The 23488-nt window shown below is 53.3% G+C and overlaps 2 protein-coding genes across 6 annotated transcripts; one reads left to right on the forward strand and one right to left on the reverse strand.

Moving 5' to 3' along the window:
- Positions 1-188: 188 nt before the first annotated feature.
- On the forward strand, positions 189-17002 carry ZCCHC17 (zinc finger CCHC-type containing 17). Of its 5 annotated transcripts, XM_054802321.1 has the most exons (8): positions 189-399; positions 664-791; positions 1234-1291; positions 2709-2809; positions 4457-4548; positions 5250-5350; positions 6305-6453; positions 15331-16166. In XM_054802321.1, the coding sequence occupies exons 2-8, from the start codon at positions 750-752 to the stop codon at positions 15508-15510; spliced, it is 723 nt and encodes a 240-aa protein (XP_054658296.1). In that variant the 5' UTR covers positions 189-399; positions 664-749; the 3' UTR covers positions 15511-16166. The 5 variants fall into 5 exon arrangements, 4 of the variants coding, with proteins under 4 accessions (XP_054658296.1, XP_054658298.1, XP_054658299.1 ...); XR_008573970.1 differs by lacking the exons at positions 189-399; positions 664-791; positions 1234-1291 and adding exons at positions 1301-1868; positions 16899-16942 and having other exon boundaries at positions 15331-16130; XM_054802323.1 differs by lacking the exons at positions 189-399; positions 664-791; positions 1234-1291; positions 15331-16166 and adding exons at positions 1298-1868; positions 16899-17002.
- Positions 17003-17076: 74 nt separating this feature from the next.
- Positions 17077-20765, reverse strand: FABP3 (fatty acid binding protein 3). The gene is made up of 4 exons (XM_054802325.1): positions 20546-20765; positions 19646-19818; positions 17490-17591; positions 17077-17384 (listed from the first exon to the last, which is right to left on the reverse strand). The coding sequence occupies exons 1-4, from the start codon at positions 20616-20618 to the stop codon at positions 17331-17333; spliced, it is 402 nt and encodes a 133-aa protein (XP_054658300.1). The 5' UTR covers positions 20619-20765; the 3' UTR covers positions 17077-17330.
- Positions 20766-23488: the final 2723 nt, after the last annotated feature.

Below are 23488 nucleotides of genomic sequence, written 5' to 3' on the forward strand. Positions count from 1 at the left end.
AGGTGACCCGCCCTCCTCTGGCGTAGTTCCGGCGCGCGGGTGACGAAAGAAAAGCGCTGGGTGCCGGCGGGCGCTCCCCGCGCGGATTGGTCGCTGGAGGTGGAGGGCGGGCACCGCCTAACACGAGTAACGTCGATTGGTTCAGAGCTGCCGCCCGCGATCATTGCGCGCGGCGATAGGCGGATCGGAGAGGTGCCGCAAGGTGAGGGGTGTGTGGAGGGAGCAAGATGGCGGCGGCCGGAGGGAGGCAGTGATGGCGGCGGTTGAGTGGTGCTGACGGGCTCCGGCTTCCCCGCGGCCGCCGGGCAGGGGCTGCCCCGCCTCATCGGGCCGGGCCGGCGCGGGGTACCTGCACCGCAGCCTCCGCCTCTGGCCCAGCCCAGCCACCCCCTCCCATCGGTACGAGCCGCTGAGCCCCTGCGGTGTGAGGGCGGGGGCCGCCGGGCCGCGCTGTGACCGGCACCGCGGGGCGCTCGGGGTCGGGGCCGGGTTGTAGCCGAAGTCAGGATGAAATAACCGCTGTTCCCGGGGACCGGGCCTGTCCGCAGGCGCTTAATTAAATATAAATATTAATAAATGATATAATAATTATACGTTAATTATATAATAGCATAATGCAATTGTGGGTTATATATTAATATTAATTAAATATTTCTTTTGAAGGCATCTCTCAGTACGCAGTAGCCCGGGGTGAGCTCAGCCGGCCTTGGCGGGACCGTGGGAGCGTCTCCCGCCTGGACGCCGCGGTGATGGAGGCGCTGCCCGAGCTCTACGCCATCTTCCAGGGAGAGGTGTGCGGCGCTGCTGCCCGCGGCCCCGGCAGGCCTTACTGCGCTTTGTCCCTGCGTTTGTTGTCTCGGGCACTGCCTAGTGCGGTGGCGGTTTGGGTAACCCACGGTGCTGTGCCACATGTATACACACGCTGATCTGCATGACAGTTCTGTGCTGCGCCTACACGCACCTCTCTGCGTGTTTCTGTGCGTTCACGTGCGTACGTGTGGATATATCTGCGTATCTGTGTAAGATTCTTGTCTGAACGAGGTAGGAGTGGTTGGCTGACCACACCTGCCCCAGAGTTACCAAGCATCGCAGTGCCTAACCTGCCTTGAAATCTAAAACCAAAGGAAAACAGGAGAACTGCACAGACTTTTTGTGCGTGTTCTGCCTTGCGGTTTGCAAGCAGGTGTTCTGCGAAGGGCTTTGCCTTAGGTCTTGTGTTGATTTTCTTCCCAGGTTGCTACAGTGACAGAATATGGAGCATTTATAAAAATTCCAGGCTGCAGGAAACAAGGTTTGTTTCTCTTATTTTATTCAGATGTAGTTTCATGCTGGTTTGTTCGAGCGAAGCAGTTCTTGGAGTTAATGGCCTGCCAGCTTTTAGAAAAAGATCAGAAAAAGTTTGGGGTTTTTTTCTAAATTAGAATGAAATTGAGGTTCTCAGTATTTAGAATATGATGGTATGTTTGTACGAATACAAAAAATACTCAGAGGGCTTTTTAGTAACTTCAGGCTATTTTAGGGAATCGTTTTAAATTATTGGACAAACTGTAGAGACTTCCTACAATTAGATTGTTTGCCCAACTTCTTTTATGACCAATACAAATGAGTTAAATAAAAAAGACTACAATGAAGCTCAAATAAAAAATAAACCAAAAAAGTTGACTTAAAGCTCTGTTTATATCTGCGGGAAATGTGCAGTCACACAGAGTCGTTTCACAAAAGCAGCATCTCACAAACAGCCCCTTCTCCGCTCCCTCCTCAAGCGCCCGGTCACTGTAGCGCCGGTTCTAATAAAAGGTTTTGGACAGAAGCGTGGCGGCTGGAGGGAAGTTGCTTTGAGACCCTGAAATACGAGCTTGGTCAGCAAGGTGTGTTTCCATATTTATCCTCCCTTGTGTAACCCTGCGGCCTGCGTGTCATTCGGGCAAATTAAAAATACGATTTTGGGGCTGCGTGACCTTGCGAGCACAGGGCAGCCTTGGTGATCTGTGGGTTTGGGTTTTTTTTTTTTTTGACTTTGCCAGCAAAGTATTGTGCTGCTGATGCGTGAAATGGGCTCTTTATTCTCCGGTGCTTGGAGTGGCCTCAGAGAGCAGGCAGGAAGCGAGAGGTGTTAGTGCCTGCTACAGTTTTCCATGTTTTGAGTACAGAGACATTGCTTTGGGGGCCTGCTTCTCTGGATTCATTTGGAGCAGATCTTGACGAGCTTTTATATGTTTCATTGATGCAACTGGTCGATTCTCACCTGTATAATGTACTGGAAGAAAAAATTGCTTAATTTTCCTTAGGGAAACCTCTGGATACGTGCCCTGTCCCCAGCAGCAGTGGTCTCCAAATGTTTTTGATTGTGCACCCCTAGTGCATGATCAGTTAAAATCAGTTCACCTCATCAGTTAAAAAAATTTTGAGCACACCCCCCCAATATATGTACATTTATTTATAAATTCCCTACATGTACTACTGCACTAGTGTTATGTACATTATAAAACATACTCAGAAATTAAAAAGGATCAGGTAAAGATGAAATAAACATTATTAATTTTTTAAAAATTTTCTTTATTAATGGTACAAGAATATTTTTTTCCCCTACCCCAAAGCGTTGTCCTGCATCCAGCACACTTTGGAGACCACTGTCCCAGAGGACACAACTGTGATTCAACAAAGACTTTTCTTTATATTTTTCTCTTCTCTTCCAAAAACACGATCAGGCCTTGTCCATAGGACTCACATGTCCTCCTGCCGTGTGGATAAACCCTCAGAGATAGTAGACGTTGGAGACAAAGTGTGGGTGAAGCTTATCGGAAAAGAGGTAACGTTCATTCTTGTTTCTTTAGTGCTATGTAGGTGAAATATATTGCAAAACCAGTGACCTGAGAACTTGTGAGCACAGAGGCCGTGTGTCCCTGTCGCTGTGTCGGGGCTCTGTTTTACAGACGGGTAAATTCTCGTTACCTCCAGATGTGACTTCAGGCTCTGACCTTCTGTGACTCGCAACAGCGCAAGTCAGAAAAAGGGACTTCAGAAAAGCTTTTGGGTTAAAACCGACAAAACGCTTCCCTCTCTTCCCCTTGTATCAACTTAACCATGTGATTTGGTGGCTTAAGTGAGTAGTTTGAGACATCCCAAGAAACACAGTTCATTAGCTGTTTTGAGAGACAGGCGCATTCTTGGAAGAAGAAGAGTTTTTTGTTTGTTTTCAGGAAAGTACCAGTGGCAGTGAATTAGGCCCAAGAGAAAATACAGAGGCTTTTTTATTTGTTTGTTTTGAAGTAAGAGCATTACACATTCCCCCCCGCCCCTTGCTTTTTCTTCTGCAGAAGATGTGGCAATAGGTGTATCGTCTGTATTTAAAGATTACTTGGAACAAAAGCTAAAGACTCTTGCTTTGTTGAGCCATGGAAACAAAACAAACTGACCGTATTTTGTTGGGATTGAGGTGGAGGCATTCAGTTCAGAATTGCACAGGATTTGGCCATAAATGCTTTGCTTTTTTTTTTTTTTTTTTTTTTGAAAGAAGATAATCAGGTTGATGTACAAAACAAGGTCCTAATTTTGTGTGAGATAACAGAAATGGGTTGAGAAACTTGGTCTTATTCACATGGTGTAGAAAATCTATGTGAAAGACTCTACAGATTCTTTTTAGCCATCTGTGGTGTGCTTTTTTTTAATTTAAAAAAATAATTTGTTTGTATAAATTTTTATTAAGCCACTGTTTTCTTTGTCTGGAACACAGTTGTTGGATTCCTGGTGTTTCTGTGGTAGAGGCAAGGGGCAGAAGCATGTAGGAGAGGTGAACAGCAGAAGAGTTTGTTGTTATGTTGCCTGCAAATAACTGCATAGATGTCATAAACAGACAAACCAGAAATACCTTCAATAGCAGCATTGGTGAAAATGCAGAAAGTTGTAAGAAAGGCTTGAAAAAAACCCAAACGTACATTTATTCTTGCTTCTGAAGTCATAATGCGGCAATCAAGGACTTACTAGGATTCAGAAAAGAGTAAGCCCCTAATAAAGGTACTTAAAATATCTTTAGTCTCATAAGAGGATGGAAATGAGAAAAAGGATATAAAGTTTTATTTTTCAGCCAGAGTACTAGTCCAGGGGGAGCTGCCTTGGGGTGGATGATCAAGATTTACAGCAAGGCTTCCAGACATGCACTTTCTTCTACAGCTCTTGGCTTTGGTTGTTTTGAAATCAGAACGTTAACCTGAACAGACCTACGGTTTGATCTTGTCTCGTTGCTGAGATAGCTGCTTCACAGCAGCTGTTTTATCAGCTAGAATACTCTAAATGCAACTACAAAATAATAGAACAAAAGCACTTTCATGTAGTATCCTCTGTGGTGCTGCTCTTTGCTAACCAACAATTCCCTCCCTTCTCTATAGGCCCCCAGACACAGAGTATTAATTAACATCATTGTCATTTAGTCTTCTCATTCCGTATCTTTCTCTTTCAGATGAAAGATGACAAGCTGAAGCTTTCCCTCTCCATGAAGGTTGTTAACCAAGGCACGGGAAAAGATCTCGATCCAAACAATGTTTCCCTTGAGTAGGTAAAGCTACTGAGCAGAATAGATCAGACAGGCTGCTGCTGCCTGCATTCCTGCCACACTTATTCTCCGGGTCCTTCCCCTTTCAGAGGGTGAGGGGGCTCTTCCTGAGCCCCCAGCCCCACACTGACTGGCGGGTTGACTGAAGGAGGCAGGAGCTGGTGGAGGCTGCAGGGAGTTCCAGTCCTTCCATGGGGCAGGATTTTCATTCCTGTGTTGTGCTTGTTCTGGAAGGACTGTTCGTTGCAGCTGGGCATTTGTCTCCCTCTCACGTACTACGAAATCAAATCTTAACTGCTCGGATGTTTCAGAGCTTCCTTGTCTACCTTTCATTTGTGACATCTCTTGCAGGTCAAATAAAATTGCTTCATTTTCATACCACGCAAGTATTTATGTGCATGTGTATTCACATAATTAGTACAGGGATATTAGTATAAAGGATGTGACTGCAGCTCCCCACATTTGTCTGCTTTGTGTAGAGAGTGCTCAGTTGCTCTCAAAAATAGATGATGACAGGTAATCAGTTGTTAACAGTGTGGTTTATTCTAATGAGCAGTTGGTCAACTCTGTTCTTTGGTTTAGCTAAGCAGTACTTTTAGAGCAACAGTTTAAAAAACCTTGTGTTCAGATCATGTCCATGTAAATATACAGGGTTAAAGGTGAGAGTGGATTGAAAATGGAACTGTCCTCCTCTTTCCAGTCAGGATGAGAGGAAAAAACGCACGTTCAGAGACTTTACTAGTCAGAAGATCACGCTTGAAGCTGTCTTGAACACCGTGTGCAAGAAATGCGGTTGCAAAGGTATGTTCATGCAGGGTTGTCTTGTTGTTTTGATGTCGCCTTGTTCTGATCAGGTAGTGACCTGTGGATAGGATTGTATTGACATCTGTCTCACGGTTGTGTATAAGGACTGAATTTTTCTTCCATGTGTCTTAGAGCTGAAAACAAGCATTTTAAAACTATTTATTTTTTAACCTAGTGAAATTTTTGTCTTTCACCTAGCACAGCGATGGCAAGTTGGCATATGTGATGCTTTTTCAGTAGCTTTTACAAGTTGCTGAGGCATAAAGTAGTTATTTGTACACGGAGTTTTTGTAGCACCCTACTTGTCTTACCTTATTAGCCATAAATAGTCAAGCTGGAGTTAATGCTGTTCTGGAGCAGGTTAATAACGGATGCGATTCTCTGTAGTGGTAGATAACTATCTTTAAAATACCATTTTAAAAAACCCCCAAAACTTTAAACTGGCTTCTGTGTATTTCCAGTCTGCTTTTTAATGATGGTGTCTACTCATGTCAGGCAGGCAGATGCTATCTGTCTGCACTTTCCACTGCAACTGTTAAAAGTTCAACTTTGGCTCCAGTGTAGAAAGGGTAGAACTAGAATGAGCTGATTTCCTCTATATTTATGGGTTTGGGTGTCATTTACCAGGTGCTTGTCACACCAATTTACTCCCTTTCCCATATGCTTTTCCGTGCTGTTTAAGATATGATTCTACCAATTGCCCTGTTGAGACAAGTGTCCTGGTTTTTGCCTGACTAGTCTTTCCAGAATGACCCAGGTTGCGTTTGCTCCCTGGCTTGTTTAATCAGGGCATGTTAAATTAGCTGAAATGCTAGGACAAAAAATGTACAGTGTAGATTCACTTATTATGACTAATAATAAAAAGACCATTGGTGGCACTTCAGGTGTCGGAAATGCAGTTGTTTTTAAATAAAAAGGGGGTGAGTTGCTCCTTCAAGCACTGTTTTACAGGTCATTTTGCCAAGGAGTGTTTCGTGCAGCCTGGAGGTACCAAATACAGCCTCATCCCAGAAGAGGAGGAAGAGGAAGGGGCAGCAGCAGGATGTGAAAGAGAGAAAAAGAGCAGCCTGGCTGACGATTCTTCAAAAAAAAGGAAAAAGGTATGAGTTGCCCTGCTGCCGGCCTGGAAAATTTATTCTGCATAGTTACGTCTGTGATTCACTACAGCAACGTGGTTGTGAGTAGCCAGTTCTGGGCTGAGAACGTGGCTCAGTTTTGTGCAGGTTCTGTAGCAAAACAGGAATCCCCTCTGCAGACTTCTTAATAATTCTTATACTGTCTCCCTTTATTCTTGTTAAACTCTTTGAGATGGCTTTGTGCTATAATGCACAGTCCTCGAAAGATATTTCTTACAGAGAGAAAAGGATTATTATTTTTTTTCCCTGGTCTTTGTGAGGCTCTATAGAAATTGCTTCACTTTCGCAAATTTCTGTCATTCTTGCCAATAACCCTGTTTCCCCTCCCTTCTCGCTTCTCTTGCCCTAACACCTTTCTCTAACCTGAACTAAATGCCCTGCTGCCTTGCTGCAGGGGATATCCTGACCCAGCCAGTGCGATCTGAACTAGGCTTATCTGCACGTGCCAGGGGAAAATCGCTGGTTGTATTTGCACAGGGACCGTACTCCATTTCCAAGCTCTAAAGCTGGTTTTGCGATGTGAAAATGTCAAGAGATAAGAGACCTTTTACGTCCAGCTTCCAGTGTTTGAACTCTGGCTTCAGAGCATGCTGGTGTTAATGTAGGGGAGACCTGAATCCAAGCCAGGAGCTTTTGGTGGTCAGTCTGTTTATACAGGGAGGAGTATTCCAGTTCTAGATTTCAGTAATGAAACACTTTCATCAGCCCCTTCATAACTGGAGTCCGACTTTTAATTACACTTCAAAGCCCTTTTTTTTCTTTTTGTTTTTTCCTTTCTCTTTCCAGCTCTGTGCCCTGTCTGTATCCCTGAGAGAGGCAGCAGGCAGGCAGAAAAGATGACGGATTTCATTTTTACCGGAGAGGGACAAGTACGGTGTTAGCAATTGCATAGTGAGAACTGACTTCTGAGGGCTTGGTTCTCCCAGGCTCATGGGGGAGTTAAACCAGTACTGGTGCTAGTAGGAGAGACTGCAGCTGCCGGCAATAAGGAATGGAGAAGTCTGTTTTGATGGCAGCACTCAGACCAGTGCAGAGTGACGGACACTGGTAGCTGAAGTCTCGCTTCCAGTCACGTTTTTCACTGGTAATGTGGCTTCTGGCACTGTGGTACCCTCTGATTTGAGAGGAGTCGTGGGATTGTAGCTGGTGACTGCACCAGAGAAGAGCCAGGTGTGTTGTGACTTCCCTTGGGTCAGCCCCTGCCCTGTTGCATGCCTGTTTCTGCCCTTCGGTCACTACAAAATGAGGTTAGTGTTAATTTGATGCCTAATAATTTGCAGTCTTGTTTGCTGAGTAGCACTCTGGATAGCTGATCCAGTAGTGGGAACAGGATCTCTCTTGGCTGTAGATCTGTGGCTGGTTCCATCCTGAGATGTGCTTTGTTTCCCCACTGCGTAGACTCTTACTTAAGAACATCTTGGACTTGTCTGCAGAGTGTCGTTACGCTGTGGTAGAAAATGCACATAACCTTCTTTCTGTTCTGATCTTGGAAGTGCGCGATTGAACCATGTCGTCTCTCAGATCCCACGCTAACTGCGCCTGACCTTCTTGCACTCCAGACGTTGGGCCTCTCTCTTGCTGTGGCACGATGTGAGAGCAGGCCATTGGTAATACCTCAGTAGGGCTGGCTTCTGCCATGGGTTCTCTTCCCTCTAGCAGTGATGATGGTTTGGTAAAGGCTCGTGTAATTGTTTTTTAAATGCTGTGGGGAAAAGTTACACAAAGAGGTGTGCTAATAGTTCGTTATCTTGTCAGTGCCCATCGCCAGGGAGGGGAGTCCCTGAGGAGTCTTGCCCTGCTGGGACTATGGGATCTGTGGGTCACTATCCTGAATTTGTTACTAATATTTTTTGGGGGGGTCTGGATTAACAGCCTTCCTTTAAATCTTGCTTGTTCCTTTGATCTTCCTCCCTTCTCAAGGAGGAGATCAAAAGTTTTCAGATGTTTTCCAGTGCTGGAAAATAAAACTTTGAGCTTTTTGGAGGCAGGATGTGGGATCCTCAAAATGAATAGCTTCCTTGTTGTCTCGAGCACCTTCTGTGACCTTGTCTGGGAGCCACCATATGCTTCCCTGCTTGCCTGGAGCCCTTGGGGATTTACACAAAGTAGGAATAGCTCAGTCTACCTAGTAACAATGGCCTTGCTGACCCCGTCCCATCCGATGTCTGTGACATAAATGTGGAGCTTATATTTTTAAAAGAGTAGATAAGGAACTGTTATCTGCAAGGATCTGTTCAGTGTCCGAGCAATAGTATTAATGTTTTCAGTTGTTCATGATCAACGTTTTGTTTCCTTGATCAGATGCTTCCTTGCAGTCCCTGGGTGCTCTTCACTCGCCCCAGACTCCTCTCCTTACAGAGAAACTCTGGGGCCCTCACCCCCTTTTTTCTTGGCTTGGGTTGCCTCCCCAATGGTTCCTCAGTTCCTCGCTTTTCTCCTGCCTAAGCCCCACAGCATTTCCAGGATTGAGACAGCTGGAGGCTTCAGGGCTCTGCACTGGCACAGGCTTCTGGTGTGACCGTGGGCACAAGTCTTTCTGGTTCAGATCACCCTGTTAGTACTCTGTACGAGAGCGCTATCCTGCCTCCCGTAATCCCTGAGAAAATAAGGGAGTTGAGGGTGAAGCGGGGATGCTGTTGTCACAGCGCTGTGCGGAAGTACCAGGGAGCATCCGAGGAGTTGCTGACAGCTGTGCCTGCACGTGGTTACCTCCCTTTCGCTTTTACTCTTCGGGTCGCAGGGTGAAGGAGCTCCTATGGGAACGCCGCAGCGTGCGTGGGAGGGAGGCGTGCTGAGAAGAAATGAACCCTTCTGATTCTTCTCTCCTGTCTGTCTTTCAAGAAAAGATCTGCTGTTCAACACTAGGAGTAATCCCTTTAATATGAATTCTGCAAAAGCATCCCATTTTCTACTCAGATACATTAACTTACTTATCCCTGGGGTAGTTCTGTGATGGTCATTGGAATTGCATAGTAAATGTGACCGGTGATGGCTTTTCGGCAGACTTTGCTACTCTTTCTCCCACCATGTAAATGATTTCCAGGCAATCCTCTTGCAGATGTTGTCTCTTCGTGTAAAAACCACACCTTAATTGTTGTTTGTTCAGTGACCTGTAGTTTATCTAGCCTTAGTATCCTCACTTGTAGCTGGTACTTGTTTTACTGGTTCTTAAATGGCATTAGCTTAGGGCACAGCTCATCACACACTGGCTGTTCTCTTACTGTCCTTATCTGTGCTTTTCTGAACTTTGCTGTATTTCTTTGATGACCATAGACTGGATTCTTCTCATCAGGTTAATTCTGACTAGTCCTCAAACAAGGGATCCAATAATATCTTTAGATTTATGTAATGGATCTTATTTGGAATTAAATTTGGCAGTGGAATTTCACTTTTTTTCTTTTTAAGAATTAAAAAACCCTAGAAGGGATACTGGCACCTCTCTGGAGAATCAGAAAGACATATATATCTGGAAATCTATTCTAATTTTTCGCAAGGACAGCCATCAAATCTCCGAATGAGACAATAACTCCACAAAAGGGTCTGAGGAAAAATATTTAAACTTCTTGGAGAGTTCTGGACACTCCCCTCTTATCTCAAAATCAAATACCTTTAGAAGGAATGAACTGTTCTGACATTCTTGAAGCATAGCCCCGAGCAATTTTCCTTACAAAGGACAGGAGGGAGCCTAGTGTGGTAATGTGGTCCCCTCTTAGTGCCAGCCTTTTAAAAATAACTGGAGCAGTAGGAGAACCGGCACTTTCGGGCTGTAGCCCAGCCTATTGCTCTTCTGCAGGCCAGCTCCCAACGCGGGTTTTGCAGAGGACAGATTTTGAAGCAAGTTTGTTCTGTTTTGGTAGAATTGTAATCGTTACATAAATTGGACAGGATGTACGACGCAACACGCAGGTCCTTCGTACTTGTTGGCCCTCGGCATCTTTACACTGGGAGCCTGTGTAGGCAAAATACACTCAAAATATTTACACAAATGCAGGATTTGCAGTTCTGGGGGAGTGCCTGGGTGTGCCTGAGAGCTGAGTTGAGCTTCATCCATCAGCAGCCATTGGTTCTGGAGACCAGTTGGAAGCTCTGGGTGCGGCAGGGCTTTGCTGCTGTTGCTGGAGGCAGAAATCCGAGCTTTGCTTTGGCACTGCCCTCTCCCATCCCTAAACTAGAGAAATGCTCCTGCTTGTGCAACCGTGAGTTGACTGGTCACCTGCGGAGTGCTTGTCCCCCCCAGTACCAGGATGGTGGAGTTTAAAGGAATCTGTGGTCGAACAGAAGATGCTGCTTGTGCAGAATGATTTCACAGCAGCACTATCTCCTGTTACAGAAAATGTTAAGCTCTTCCGTTGCTGGCTTGCTCCCTGCAGTATTTGCAGTCCAGCGTGTGGTGGTGCTTGCAGGGCTGCACTGAAAGTGCTTTTTATGTGTTGGTGTGAGCAGTTTGGCTGTTAGAAGCCCCCAAAAAGAGGAGACTGAGGTTTGGTTAGGTTTTTGTTGGGTTTTTTTTTTTCAGCCAGCACAATGTCCACGTGTGTACTTTTATTCCCCTGTAATCCTGAAGGGACAGCATGACATCCTGTCCTGTCTTCAGCTTTCACATGCTGAGAAAGTTTCCCAAGCTCTGGAATGAAACTCTGTTAGTTGTTAAGGTCTTGTCAAACTTTCTCACCATGTGCACGGGCTGGAAAAGCTTGAGAAAATTCTCCTTGCTGCATCCCTTTCTGTAGAAGATTTAACTCTTTACCCTCCTCTTCTTCTAAAGACTGTTACGATTTGCCTCTGCCCTTAGTCTGTGGGTCGGGGACTTTGAAGTGAGTCTGGTATTGTCCCACAGAAAAATGTAGATGCTCAAATTTTGGGTGACATCAAGGATCATAGTGCTGTTGTGGAGCTACAAAAATGAATACGTGCCAAGGCTCCGCTAGGTGTGGAGTGAACTCAATCCTCTGCTCCCCTCCCTGGAGTGAACTCAATCCTCTGCTCTCTTCCCCAAGTCCTGGAGGACTCTCTGCTTGATGTTCAGCTCCGAGCCGTGCGTTGTCTTTGCTCTTCCACCTCCCTGAAAGAGTTGTCCTATTTCACATTAAATAAGCTACTAGCTCCCTTCCTGTTGTCCCTAATTGATAGCCTGTATCTGGTGCTACTACACACAATCTATGCTAACTTGATGTCTTTAGCTGGGTCTTTTGTGTCCCTGCTCTTATGGGAGAATACGTTGTTTTTAAATGAAATGTAGATGGGCTCAGCTTGTCTTCCCGTAAGCCAGTATATTAATCTTCATATGGAAACTGCACTTGTCTGGAAGTGGTTGAAGCTAATGGAAGGAATGGCTCATGGGGAGGAGGGGGAAGCCAACCTTCTCTGTGCTTTCCGCATTGGGTCACTACTTTTCCCCCAAGTAATTTTAAGACAATTTGCCCTTCAGGGGAAGATTGTGGGGTGGTACCGGAGGGCTACTAGCAACCCTGTGCCCTCTGTGCTGTTAGCGCATACCTAAATACAGCACGGGCTTGGCTTTAATGTGCTCCCTGCCTCATTATTTTTATTCCCCCCTCTCTGCCTCATTCTTCGTGCTGCGCTCAGCAGCTACTTCTGGCTTTTGTTTCGAACAGATGAATGCTGGTTTCTTAGCTTGGAGTCTTCTGGGTGAATATGCACGTGCTGCCATGACTCGGGCTTCTTTCTGTGAAGCCAGTTTTCTTTACGTGGATGCCTTGCAATCCATTTCCAGCCAGGGTTCTTCTCTTTCCCCTGGGTGGGGTGGATGTGTAACAGGCCTGAGGCAGCACCTGTGGGTGCCCGAGGGAGGAGACAGTATCTCATGCCAGACCCACAAAACTGGTGTCAGGGCTGGGTTCAGACCCGTAGCTCCCCTGGCCAGCCATGTGCCTGTTGTGCTGGAGCAAGTGGAAATATTTGCCAACACTAACCGTTCTGATTTTGTACAGGTATCTTGTGTATCCGTGGCTGATTGCTGCTGTTCCCTTCATCTAATGATGCGTTCGTTGTCTCTCCCTTGGCTTAGCTTCTAGGGTGGCCGTGGGTGTCCGCAGCAGCTGGCCGAGGAGGGTGGCCTCCCCGAGGACTCATCCTGCCTGCAGTCCTGGGACTGGCACAACCGTGCCCTTGGGCTTGCTCCTTTCTGCTTCCTCCTGAGACGAATGCGTGGCACTGAGCCCTGCCAGGGCAGGGGTGACTTGCAGTAAACCTCTCCCAGTAAATATGCAAGCCCAAGGGTGGCCTTGAGGTCATTTGGAATGCTCTTGGCAAAGGAAATAAGTGGAGCTGTTGGCTTGGGGGCTTCAGGCTTCTCCCATTACGTTCCCTTCCATAGTGGAATGTAAAACACGATTATGTGTTATGTTTGGGACTGTCATTTGACCGCTGTCCGTCTCCCATTGTGCTGCTCCCCAAAGCCTTTGCACAGCTGAGCTCTGAACAAGCCATCATTCAACCTCTTTAAATGAGAAATGAGTGGGGACGGGGGGAAACAGGGCTTTTTGTCTGGCTTACCAAGAGTCCTTTTCCTGGTCTGGTGGGGCCTTGAAGTGACTGCCCTGGGCTTCTCCCACCCGCTGGCACAGGCTCTTGGAGAGCTCAGCCCTCCGGAGGTGGTGGCAGGGGGAGGCAGTGCCATGGCCATGGCTCCTTGCTCACGCTCTGCTTCGAGAGCTCACCTTGACCCCCAGCTGCAATGCTGCTGTGTCATCCCGACCGCAGGGCTTGCTTTTACAAACCCAGGATGATGCCAGTCTAAAGGAGATGCATTCAGTAAAGTATGCATAGGGGGAGAGGAGCTGGGCTATGACTGGGGATAAAAAACCCTCATCTAGTGCAGCCAGCAGTAGCATGCGTATCACTGGTACCTGACTGCATAGTTAAATTATGGAGGAGAATAGGATGCTGGTTTGCAGCAAATGTGGAGAAGATTGTGCTCAGTCTTACGGGTGCAGCAGTTCCAGAGCAGTGAGCACACGTGGATCCTCTGGGAAGGTGTAGCTTGCTTTGAGCACAAACGCTTGAAAAATGGCTCAGCCAAAGCAGGAAGCTTTGCTCACTGGGTTGCGTTCCTCGCTGGCGGCATCTGTCACAGGCAGTCTCACGGGCTTGGGTTGCCTTGCTGGCCCATCTCTGCTCCATGAAACCCTCTCTTGCTTCTTTCCTTATGTCCTCTTTTTGTCCTTGAATAGAACGAAAATTCATGATAGCCATTTGCACGGGAAGGTCTCTCTCTGATGTTGGTGTGGCCATGGAAGAAGTCGGTGGATCCTTGTTGGAGGCCAGTGTTGCTGGGCTTGGACAGAAAGCTGGAGCTCTATATTAAGCATATGTGAAATATTAAAATAATTTTTAGGGGCCCTTTCATCTGTCTGCTGCTTTCCTTTACTTCCCAGAACCAAGGGGTGTTGGAGAAAATATCTCATTTTTTGCATGACGATCATTTCTTTTCCAAAGCATCTTCCTACAAAATATACCTGAAAAAAAATCTTCCATCTTGTTCTGATGGTTGGTCTACATGATAATTTTGTGGGTATTCAGGGAATGAGAAAGGTGAGTTGAGCTGGGATCAGATTTGGATCTTGGCTTATTTGTGCACAAAAGCCGACCATGCCGGCTGATGCCTTCTGAGCCACTTGTGTTTCCGGCACCACTCGGGTTGGCGCTGGTTGCCCAACTGCCTCCAACGCTGGCCCGCTTTGGCTGGAGGGCGGTGGTTTCCAGAGCTGTAAGGCTGCCCCAGCACTCGGAGGGCACGGCCGGCTCCCGAGAGCTGCGGTCAGCGTTTCTCCTCCTCCTCCTCCTTGCTGGAAGAGGCGTTAAGCAACAAGCAGAGTGATGCCAGCACAGGCAGGTCAGCCACTCTCCTCCCGTACTGCTTTCTAATTAAATATATACAAATTGCTGAACTGCCTCATGAAATTGTCTTTGTCTGCCTTGGGACGCTCTGCCCAATGCGATGCCAGGGGAAGCTGTACCGTGATGCTGATCTCCGAGTAATCTCTGCTTGGTAGTGCCTGTCTCAAAATTGAGGGTTTTTTTTTCTGTCAGAGTTCCTTACAAGCTTTATTCCAGCACCGGCTGTTCTTATGCTGCACGTAAACGTCAGGTCTTGAGCTCAGCATAGCTGTTGCTTCAGGGCGTTGTGGAATCGCGGCCCGGGGGGCTCCGTGCTGCCCCTGCGTGCGTGGGGGAGAGGGTGGGAAGCTGTGAGAGCGGGAGGGTGCGCAGTCTGCGTGGACATTGTGCAAAGAGTTGCTGCCGGCAAAAGGGCACGTTGCTCATCCCGGCTGCCCTCCAGGGACGGCTGCAAGAAACTCTGGCTGGCGTTGCTCAGGCTTTCCTGCAAGCAGAAGGGCGTGTTGTCATTAGCACTCCAGCCATCAGCGCTGGTTTGCTGGCAGTCTGTGGGCCGATGATGTTGTGGGGACGCGGGGATGGTGACCAGCTGGCTATTTTAGAAACCCGTTTCGTTGGCAAAAAGGCTTCATCCTGCCAACCTCTATTAATAAAGAGTAGCCTTAAATAATGGAGTAGGCTCTGACCATGGAGGGACGGCAAGAACTCTCTTCTTGTGATCTGACCAACAGTTTTCAGGCTTGGATTTACATTTTGATACCCCCCTGCTCTGACAGCTGCCCTACCCTGTGGACTGACAGCGGTGGTTCAATCCTGACTCACTGGGGTGGAAGCTGAGTGCACTTTCCATGTCGGAACAGGCTCGCCCCTGTCACAGCTTGTAACACACTCATTACAGAAAGTGTCTCGCTGCCCTGGTGAGCACAAGTGACAGTTTTGTCATGTGCAAGGTTTTTTAATTTATTTTCCTTCATTTGCTAGGAGAAGAAGAAGAAAAAGAAGCACAAGAATAAGCAGTCCTCCGAGTCAGACTCGGACAGCTCGGACTCAGACAGCGAAGGGGCTCAGCCAGCCAGCAAGAGGACCAAGCGTTCGGGGAAGCCCAGCAAGGCTCAGAAGAAGAAGAAGAAAAAGAAGCATAAGAAGAAGCCCCGGGATTGAGCGGGCAGGCAGGGGTACTGGCATGGCGAGTCCCTGAGGAGCGAGCAGAACCGAATCAGCGTGCCCCTTGCTCTAGGGACAAGAGTTTCCTTCTCCTCAGAGTACTGCTCGGCACGCGGTTGTATGGGTGTTGACTTTGATACGAGTTGTTCCCTGTTACCTCAGGCGCAGGCTGCCGTTTTCTCCCACCAGCAGGCACTCCTGCCAAAACTGCCTAATTACACCCAGGGTCGGCACCTCTCCCGTCCTGTCGCCTCGCGTTTCGCTGGGTAAGCTGCCAGCACTCACAGCTCCCCTGGACAGTGCGGTGTGGCCAGCTGCACCGAGCCTGCATCGCATCAGCCGCCATCCAGTTGCCTGTAAAAGGTGGAGCTGCGCAGTCGTGCCCTCCCTGCCCGTCCCCGTGCCACGCTCGGGGCCAGGGTTGTTGTTTCTGGGCCCTGCGCTGGGGTTACATCCTCCCCGCTGGTAACGGTGCGGAACTGCTCGGCTTTGGTCTGCAATCCCTCCCCCAGCCTCACTCGTTTTGTCTGCAAACATTGGGAGTGGAAGAATAAGAAGCAAATGGGGGAGCGGAGATATTTTAAGTAAACATTAACTGTGGTGTGTTTGCCGCCTTGGTAAGTGATGAAAAATAAATCTCTCCAATCTCCAGTTGTACTTTGTACCACGTCTTTTGTTTTATACGCTCCACACTTCGTCTTGGGCAATGAAAAAATAGGGCCGGCTGAGTGGGAGGGGGCGCGACCTGCATTAAAGGGGTTTTTCTGAAAGTCCTGGCTGCTTTCAGAGGCTCCGTGGGGTGGGAAGGGGGTGTGTGACGAGGTGACCCCGGTGAGAAGCCCGGTGCCTTCTGCTAAGGAGCAACTGGAGCGTAAATCTTGTAACTGGAGCTGACGGTCAGGGAAGGGGCGGCGGAAGGCCGGGCTGTCCCATGCTGGGCTGTGGTGACCGCAGAGGGAGTCAGCTGGGAGCTGCCCGCGCAGCTGTGCCAGGCGGGGGGAGCTGAGTCACCGCTGGCACCTCGGGCTCTAGGGGAAGCCAGAGTGGGGCTGGCAGCGGGGCCGGCAACCGCCCCTTTCTCCTGCGCTGTGCCCTTTCCCGTGCTTCTTGCCCCATTTCCACACAGCCGAGTCATCCCTTTCGGGCTAATTCCCTTCCCGAACGCAGACACGGCGTGCCCGTGACCTTGGTTCCCGCTCGGCCGCTGCTGGACGCACACCGCCAGCAACGCTTTGGCAGGGAGCACCCGCCTGTGCTGGCGGCTCCCATGGGGATGGAGTGGGCCTGGACCCCGGGCGACTGATGGCGGAGCTGCAGCGGGAGTACGTGAATATTCCCCCGGAAAAACATGTTTCTAACCCTAACGGCCTCTCTTACTTCCACAGCTCAGAGAACCAGCTGAGGTGGGCTACTGGGATCGCTGGTCATTTAACCCATCACTGCCAGGGTGTCGGGGCTGGATGTAACCCCCACGCTGCCCCCCCAGCCTGACTGAGACCGGCTCAACGCTACGGGTCAGCAAGTGCCAAAACCCCCTTTTTCCAAGTAAACCGATCACAGAACTGTAACAACATGGCCTTTATTTTTTTTCCATGTGGATTTTCCCATTATTCATAAAAAAACAAACCCCAAACAAACCATGAAACTGCCACCCCAGCCCCAAGGAGCCCCAGGAGGGGACGGGGGCTGCAGGCGGCCCCAGCGGGGGCAGCGGGCTCCGAGGACCCAGCGAGCCGTGCCCGGCGCGGGGCGAGGACAGAGGCGACGTGGGGGGCGAACGCAGCACTGGGTGATGGGCGGGGGGCTGGCGACGGCGTCTATGTCGCCTTCTCGTAGGTGCGGGTGGAGACGACGTTGCCCATGGTGAGAGTCTGGCGGCAGAAACGGGGACGTTAGCTGTGCTGAGCCGGTGCAGCCCCCGGCTTGCCCTGTCCCGGGCTGACCCCCCCAGTGTCAAACCATTTCTCTTTCCTTACCAGAATTAATTTCCCATCCTTCAGCTCCCGGACCAGCGATGTCTCCTTCCCCTCCCACTTCTGCACATGGACAAGTTTGCCTCCATCCAGCGTGACCACGGACTGTGGGGAGAGAGCAAGGCCCGCTGTTCTCCTCCTCCCCGGGGTTCCTGGGGGCTTTGTCCCTGTGCCTGGGGGAGCGCGGCCCTGGCCCCTTGGCAGGGATGGTGCTGGGTGTCCTCGTGCTCACCCACAGCCCCGTGGGGCTCTGGGGACCAGCTGCGGGTGCCCCCCCGCCCCGGGGATGCCTGGCTGGCAGCATCCTGCTTGGCTTCCTCAGCCCACTTCAGCAGGGGCCAGATCCTGCTCTGGCTGCCGGCTGAGTCACGGCCTCAGCCGCCCCCCACTAACCCCGCCGTGAGCACCGTGGTGGTCACCCTGCCCTCAGGCCAGCACCGGGAGCCCTGCCCAGGGCCGCGTCCTGCTCTGGGGACGCTGGGACCCAATCCTGGCCGCTCCCAGGCATGGCTCGCTGGCTCCGGTGACGGAGGGGATCAAAGAGGCGGAGCAGGTATGGGTGCTTTGAACGGGAGGGCCCAGCCAGAGTTTTCGGAGGGGCTGATCTGGCAAACATGCCTCCGCTCGCCGGGGCCGCTGTTTGCTCAGTCGCTGCTGTTGACTCGGCTGTGAAAGCCCAGCCGGTGCCAAGGTTAGTGTGACAGCCAGCTGGGCACGGCCCGCGGCCGCGCGGTGCGGGGTTGTGCCGGGACAGGCAGCGGCCCCATCCTGCCCTGTGCCCCCCACCCAGCTCCTTGAGAGCCGGGTGCTGCCCCTCGGCTCTCCCCTTGGCTCAGGTCCCCCCTGGCCCCGGTCCCCACAAGGCGTGGGTGCCCCCATGGCTCAGGGGGTCTCCTCAGAGCTGGGGTGTCCCCACCACTCGGGTCACGCACCACACCCAGGGTCCCCACGCACCTTGGGTCTCCCCACAACTCGGCTCCCTTGCACAGCTTGGGTGCCCCACACAGCTCGGGTGCCCCACACATCCTGGGTGCCCCACGGCTCGGCATACCCCACGGTGTGACGCTTGCCTCCCGTGCAGCCCCACGGCTCAGGCAGCCGTCCCGGCGGCCCCTGTGCCCCGCCGTGTGCCCTCTGGCTACCAGCCGAGGGGCTCCTGAAGGGCACGTCCCCGGGCTGCGGGCAGGAGCTCACGGCAGCTCACACGTCTCCGCTGCTTGGAACGTGGTTTCCACCAGCTGTGGCGGGTCCGGCGGGCAGCAGCACTGCAGGCAGGGACACGCTGCCCGATCTGCCTGGCACTGCCGCCTTGCTCGCACTCGTCCCATTTCAGCCCATCCTCACTTTGTGCCCAGCCCTTGCGCCTGCTGCTTCAGAGCCGGGAAGGGGTTCTGTGTCCAACAAGCCCCGAGGTCCCCCCCGAGATCCTCCCCAAGGTTCCCCACGGGCCAGGTGGGGGGCATGGGGCTGCAGCTGCTCCGTGTGTGGCGTATTTAATGTGCACGGCAGCCGGGAAACTAGGAAAAAGCAGGGGCTGGGTGTGAGGGAATACGGCTCTGCAGGGGACGAGGCCAGGAAAGAAGCTCTGACTCCTCTCAAAGCTTTTTTTCCTTGCTCTTGCGGGGAGGAACAGCCCGAGCGGGGAGGTATTGGCCTCCCAGGGACCCCCGCGGAGGCATCAGCCCTTGGGGAGGCATCGGCCAGGCAGGATTGCCCAGCCCCACCATCCCTGCCTGCAGAGCTGCCGGCTTTGTAGGGCAAGCAAAGTGCGGGGGGGGTTCAGCAGTGGGTCTCGTGTCCCTCTGTCCCCCCGGGAGCGGGGACAACACTCGCCGCTACCCCACGAGGTCCCCTCGCCTCCTCTTGAGCAAGCCCCAGGCGGTAGCTGGCATTGCAAGCCCAGCTCTTGCACAACCTTCCCGGCAGCTCCGGCCCCGTGCTGCTCCCCGGAGGAACACCCAGCTGCAAAACGGGGTGGGGTGGGGGGGTCGGCTGGGTGAGCCCGGGCTTGAGCACCAGCCCCGGGGGGCAAAGCGATGTCACCCCGCTGAAGGCAAAAAGGATGGAGCCCCAGAGCCAAGAACTGATGGCCGGATCCAGCAGAGCCCCCAAACCCTTTTTGGGGGGTCCGAGGCGGGGGGGCAGGGCTGGGGGCTCACCTTGACGTGCCTGTCGTCTGCCGTGGTCTCGTCAAACTCCTCGCCCAGCTTGAAGCTGATCTCCGTGCTCTTGAAGGTGCTTTGGGTCTTCACCGTGATCTTGTCGCCCTCCACCTCGATGATGGTGGTGGGTTTGGTGAGACCGGCCATCTGCCGGGTGGCGAAGCCCACGCCTGCGGGGTGCAAGGTTTGGGGGGGCTGAGGGCACGGGGCGGGGCAGGATGAGGCTGTCAGCCTCCAGTCCCACCGGCATCGCACTGGAGCCCATCCTTCCCATGGGGTCGGGGGGGGTGAACCCCAAAACCGCTCCCCACCCTCGGTCCTGGGGGGGCTCAATGTGCCCACTGTGCTTGCGGGGGGAGGGGGTCCGGGGCATGAATGTGTATGGGGGAAACACTGCCATTGCTTGGGGCTGGATCCTGCACCAGCACCCACCAGCTCTGGGGCTTGGTGGGGTGGGGGGGGGCATCGCTGTCACCCCCCCCAGCTTGCTCTTGGGTGGGGGACCCACCCGTGGGGGACCCATCCTGCCCAGGACTTGTGCCGGAGCTGGGACTGGGTGATGGGGGCTCGGGGAGGGATGAAGGCTGGAGGGGTCCCGGGTGGCTCCCTGCACCCTGGGGGTGGGGGGGCATCCCCTCCCTCCACCCTCTGCCAAGGGCTGTCCGGGGGTGGGCAGGGGCAGGACGAGACCCCGGCACAAAGCCCCAGAGCCCCCCATAAACCACCCTGCCCAGGCAGAGCGACCCCCCACCGCCCGCAGCCCCCCAAAGCCAGAGCCCCGTGTGCGGGGAGGGGGGGGGTGTCTGCCGGGCAAATCAGGGGGGTGTGTGTAGAAAAAAAAGGGGGCAATGTCCTGACTCCAGCCCCCCTCCCCCCGGCAGACTCCCCCTTACTCACCCAGTGCCTTCATGTACTCATCGAAATTGGTCGTATCCACCAGCTTCCAGGTGCCCACAAAGGCGTCGACCATGGCGAGGGGGTGCGGGGGGGGTGACACAACCAGACGCGTGTATGGGGGGGCCCGGGGGGTCCGTCCGGCTGTGAGCGTGGCACCGCACCGCCCAGCTCGCAGCTGCCTGCCGGCCTTGCAGCCGCCTTAAATAATGTCCTCATCACATGATTGGAAAGAGCACAACCGCGCTCCAGAAATACTCCTCGGCAGCGCTGCCAGCGGCCACCTCGACCCTGGGCCACCCGTCACCGGCCACCAACCTCTGCCTGGACCCTCTGGTCGTGGAGGGTCAGGTTGGGTCGGGTCAAAGATGGGGAAGGAAGAGTGGGTCATTTGTGTCACGAGTTGTGTACGGTCTCCGCACTGTACCAGCTGGTGCGGTGCGGAGACCGTACACAACTCATGACACAATTGACCACCAGCGGTGCAGCAGGCATGGGATATGGGGAAACTGAGGCAGGGCAGAGCTGGGCACGGCAGGTGTGTGCCCACTCCATGGCAGCCCCAAGGGGTGGGTGGGGGGGGCAGGTGCTGCCCATGGTCTGTGGGTGGTGGGACATGGGCAGGACATGGGGACACCAGCAATGGCAGTGTCCTTCAAGGTAACGTCCTGGGGACAGGGAAGCTGAGCTGGGGAAACTGAGGCATGGGGAGCAGCGAGTACTGGGGCGGGGGGAGAGTCAGGCATGCAGGGCAGTGTGGGGACATGTGTGATGGCACCTGTGTGTGTGTTTGGGGACACGTGTGACGCTGTTCCTACCCTGTGTGTGGGGGGACACACACGTGTGCCCCCAGTGATGCTCTGCGCCAGGGGGACACCGGGACAAGGACAGCCCTGGGGCCATGGGACCCACAGCGTGTCCCCCCCCACATCTCCCCTGGCTTTGGGCTCCAGCAGAAGCAGGGGCAGGGCTGGCGCAGCCCCCAGGCCCCCGGGCAGGGGGTCACCTGCGGCCGTGGGACTCCGTGTCCCCGGCTCCCTGGGGACGCGCCTGCTCCTGCCCCCATCCCCAGGCAGCGGAGGGTCCCAGCTGGGGGGGGGGTCAGGTGTCCTGGAGCCCTGTGGCTGCAGTGCATCCCCCCACCTTGGGGACACCAGGGTGAAAGTGACCAGATCCGGAAGGGACCCGGGGACACTTTCCCCCCCTCCCTGGCCCCAAGGTGTCATCACAGACACCCAAAAATAGCCGGGAGTTCGTGTTCAGCCTCCTCCCGCCAGCACTGCCACCGAGCGGGACCCCCTTGCCTTGCGTCCTCCCGGGGGGGGCAGCCACCAGACCCCGCGGGATGGGTGTCCCCCCGCCCTGGCTGGGACACCCCGCAGGCATGGCTCCCCAGAGAAAGATGGACAATTTATTCCCCGGAGAAAAGCCCCGACCCACACCTGCCCGCGTGGCCCTGGAGGGGACGAAGAGGGGCTGTCCCCTGTCCCCTTACCCTCTGGGCATCAGTGTCCCAAATCTGCACAGCGCTGGTCCCCCTCCGTGCTGCCAACCTCCCCCCGAGACACCGGTGCCATGAGATGGGACGTTCATGTACAGCTGCCCACGCACAGGGTCACCCACCCACTGCAGCACCCACGCTCACGGACACCCACGCTGACAGACACCCACCACACACGTGGGTACCAATGCACATGAGCACCCACGCGCACGGCTGCCATGCATGTGGACGCCCACCCACAGGACACCCAGGCACAGGAGCACCCACATGCATGGACACCCCTCCACACGGCCACCCCCAACCCACAGAAGGTCCCATGCACTTGGCCACTCCTGCTCACACAGACCCGCCACGCACAAGACTGCCTGTGCACATGGACAGCCACACACACGGCTGAGCACCCTTGCACATGGTCACTCATGCACATGGACACCCGCCCAACACGAGCACCCACGCACACAGACACCCATGCTCACACAGAGCCACCACACGCATGGGTGCCCATGCCCACGAGCACCCACGCATGTGAGCACCCAAGCACACGCCTCCCTATGCACGCAGACACCCACCCACAGGAGCACCCACACACTCAGCCACCCATGCTGGCAGAGACTCACCCCCACACATGGACACCCACCCACGTGAGCACCCATGCACTTGACACCCATGCACACGAACATACATGCACACGGCTGCCCACTCACACAGACACCCACCACCCACGAACATGGCCACCACCCGCCCACACGCACGCTGACACCCATGTGCACAACACCCCCACACACAGATGCACAAAGGTGCCCATACATGTGGGTGCTCCGTGCACAGAGGCACCCATGCACGCAGACACCCATGCACATGCACACGTGTGGACGCCCACGGACGCGGATGCCCATGCACACACAACGCCGTGTCCCGGCCTCCGCGCCGAGGGCCGGGCAGCCGGGGGGTGGCCAGGGCCCCCCTGGGGTGCTGGGGACGGGTGCTGCTGGACACAGTGGCCCTGTGTGCGGCTTCGTGCAGCTCTCCTGGACCTGGTGACCACCCCGGCGGTGGCCAGAGCGGCCCAGTGGTGGCCCTGGGCTTCGGGATGGATTTGCTGGTCCCACAGCGACAGCTATAGGTGACCACCCGTGACGGAGCTGGGTCCAACACAACGTCCGGCTCCGGCCTCCAGCTGGCAAGCCCCAGCCTGGGCCACCAGCCCCCGGCCTTCCTGGTCTCCCGCCCCCCAGCCCCTCAGTGCCCAGGCAGGAGGGTCCCCGTCCCACCTGCCAGCGCCTGGAAAAGCCCGACCCCATTTCATGCACATCCCCAAAGCGCCGCAGGACCTGGCTGGCCACGTTCACTGCTGCTTTCCCCTCCGGGGGGGATCCCAGCGCGGCGGGAGGACAGCAGACATGGGGACCCATGGGTGGGCCCAGCACAGGGGGGGACAGGGTGAT

This window comes from Grus americana, chromosome 23 (genome assembly GCF_028858705.1).
Source record: "Grus americana isolate bGruAme1 chromosome 23, bGruAme1.mat, whole genome shotgun sequence".
Classification (NCBI taxonomy): domain Eukaryota; kingdom Metazoa; phylum Chordata; class Aves; order Gruiformes; family Gruidae; genus Grus; species Grus americana.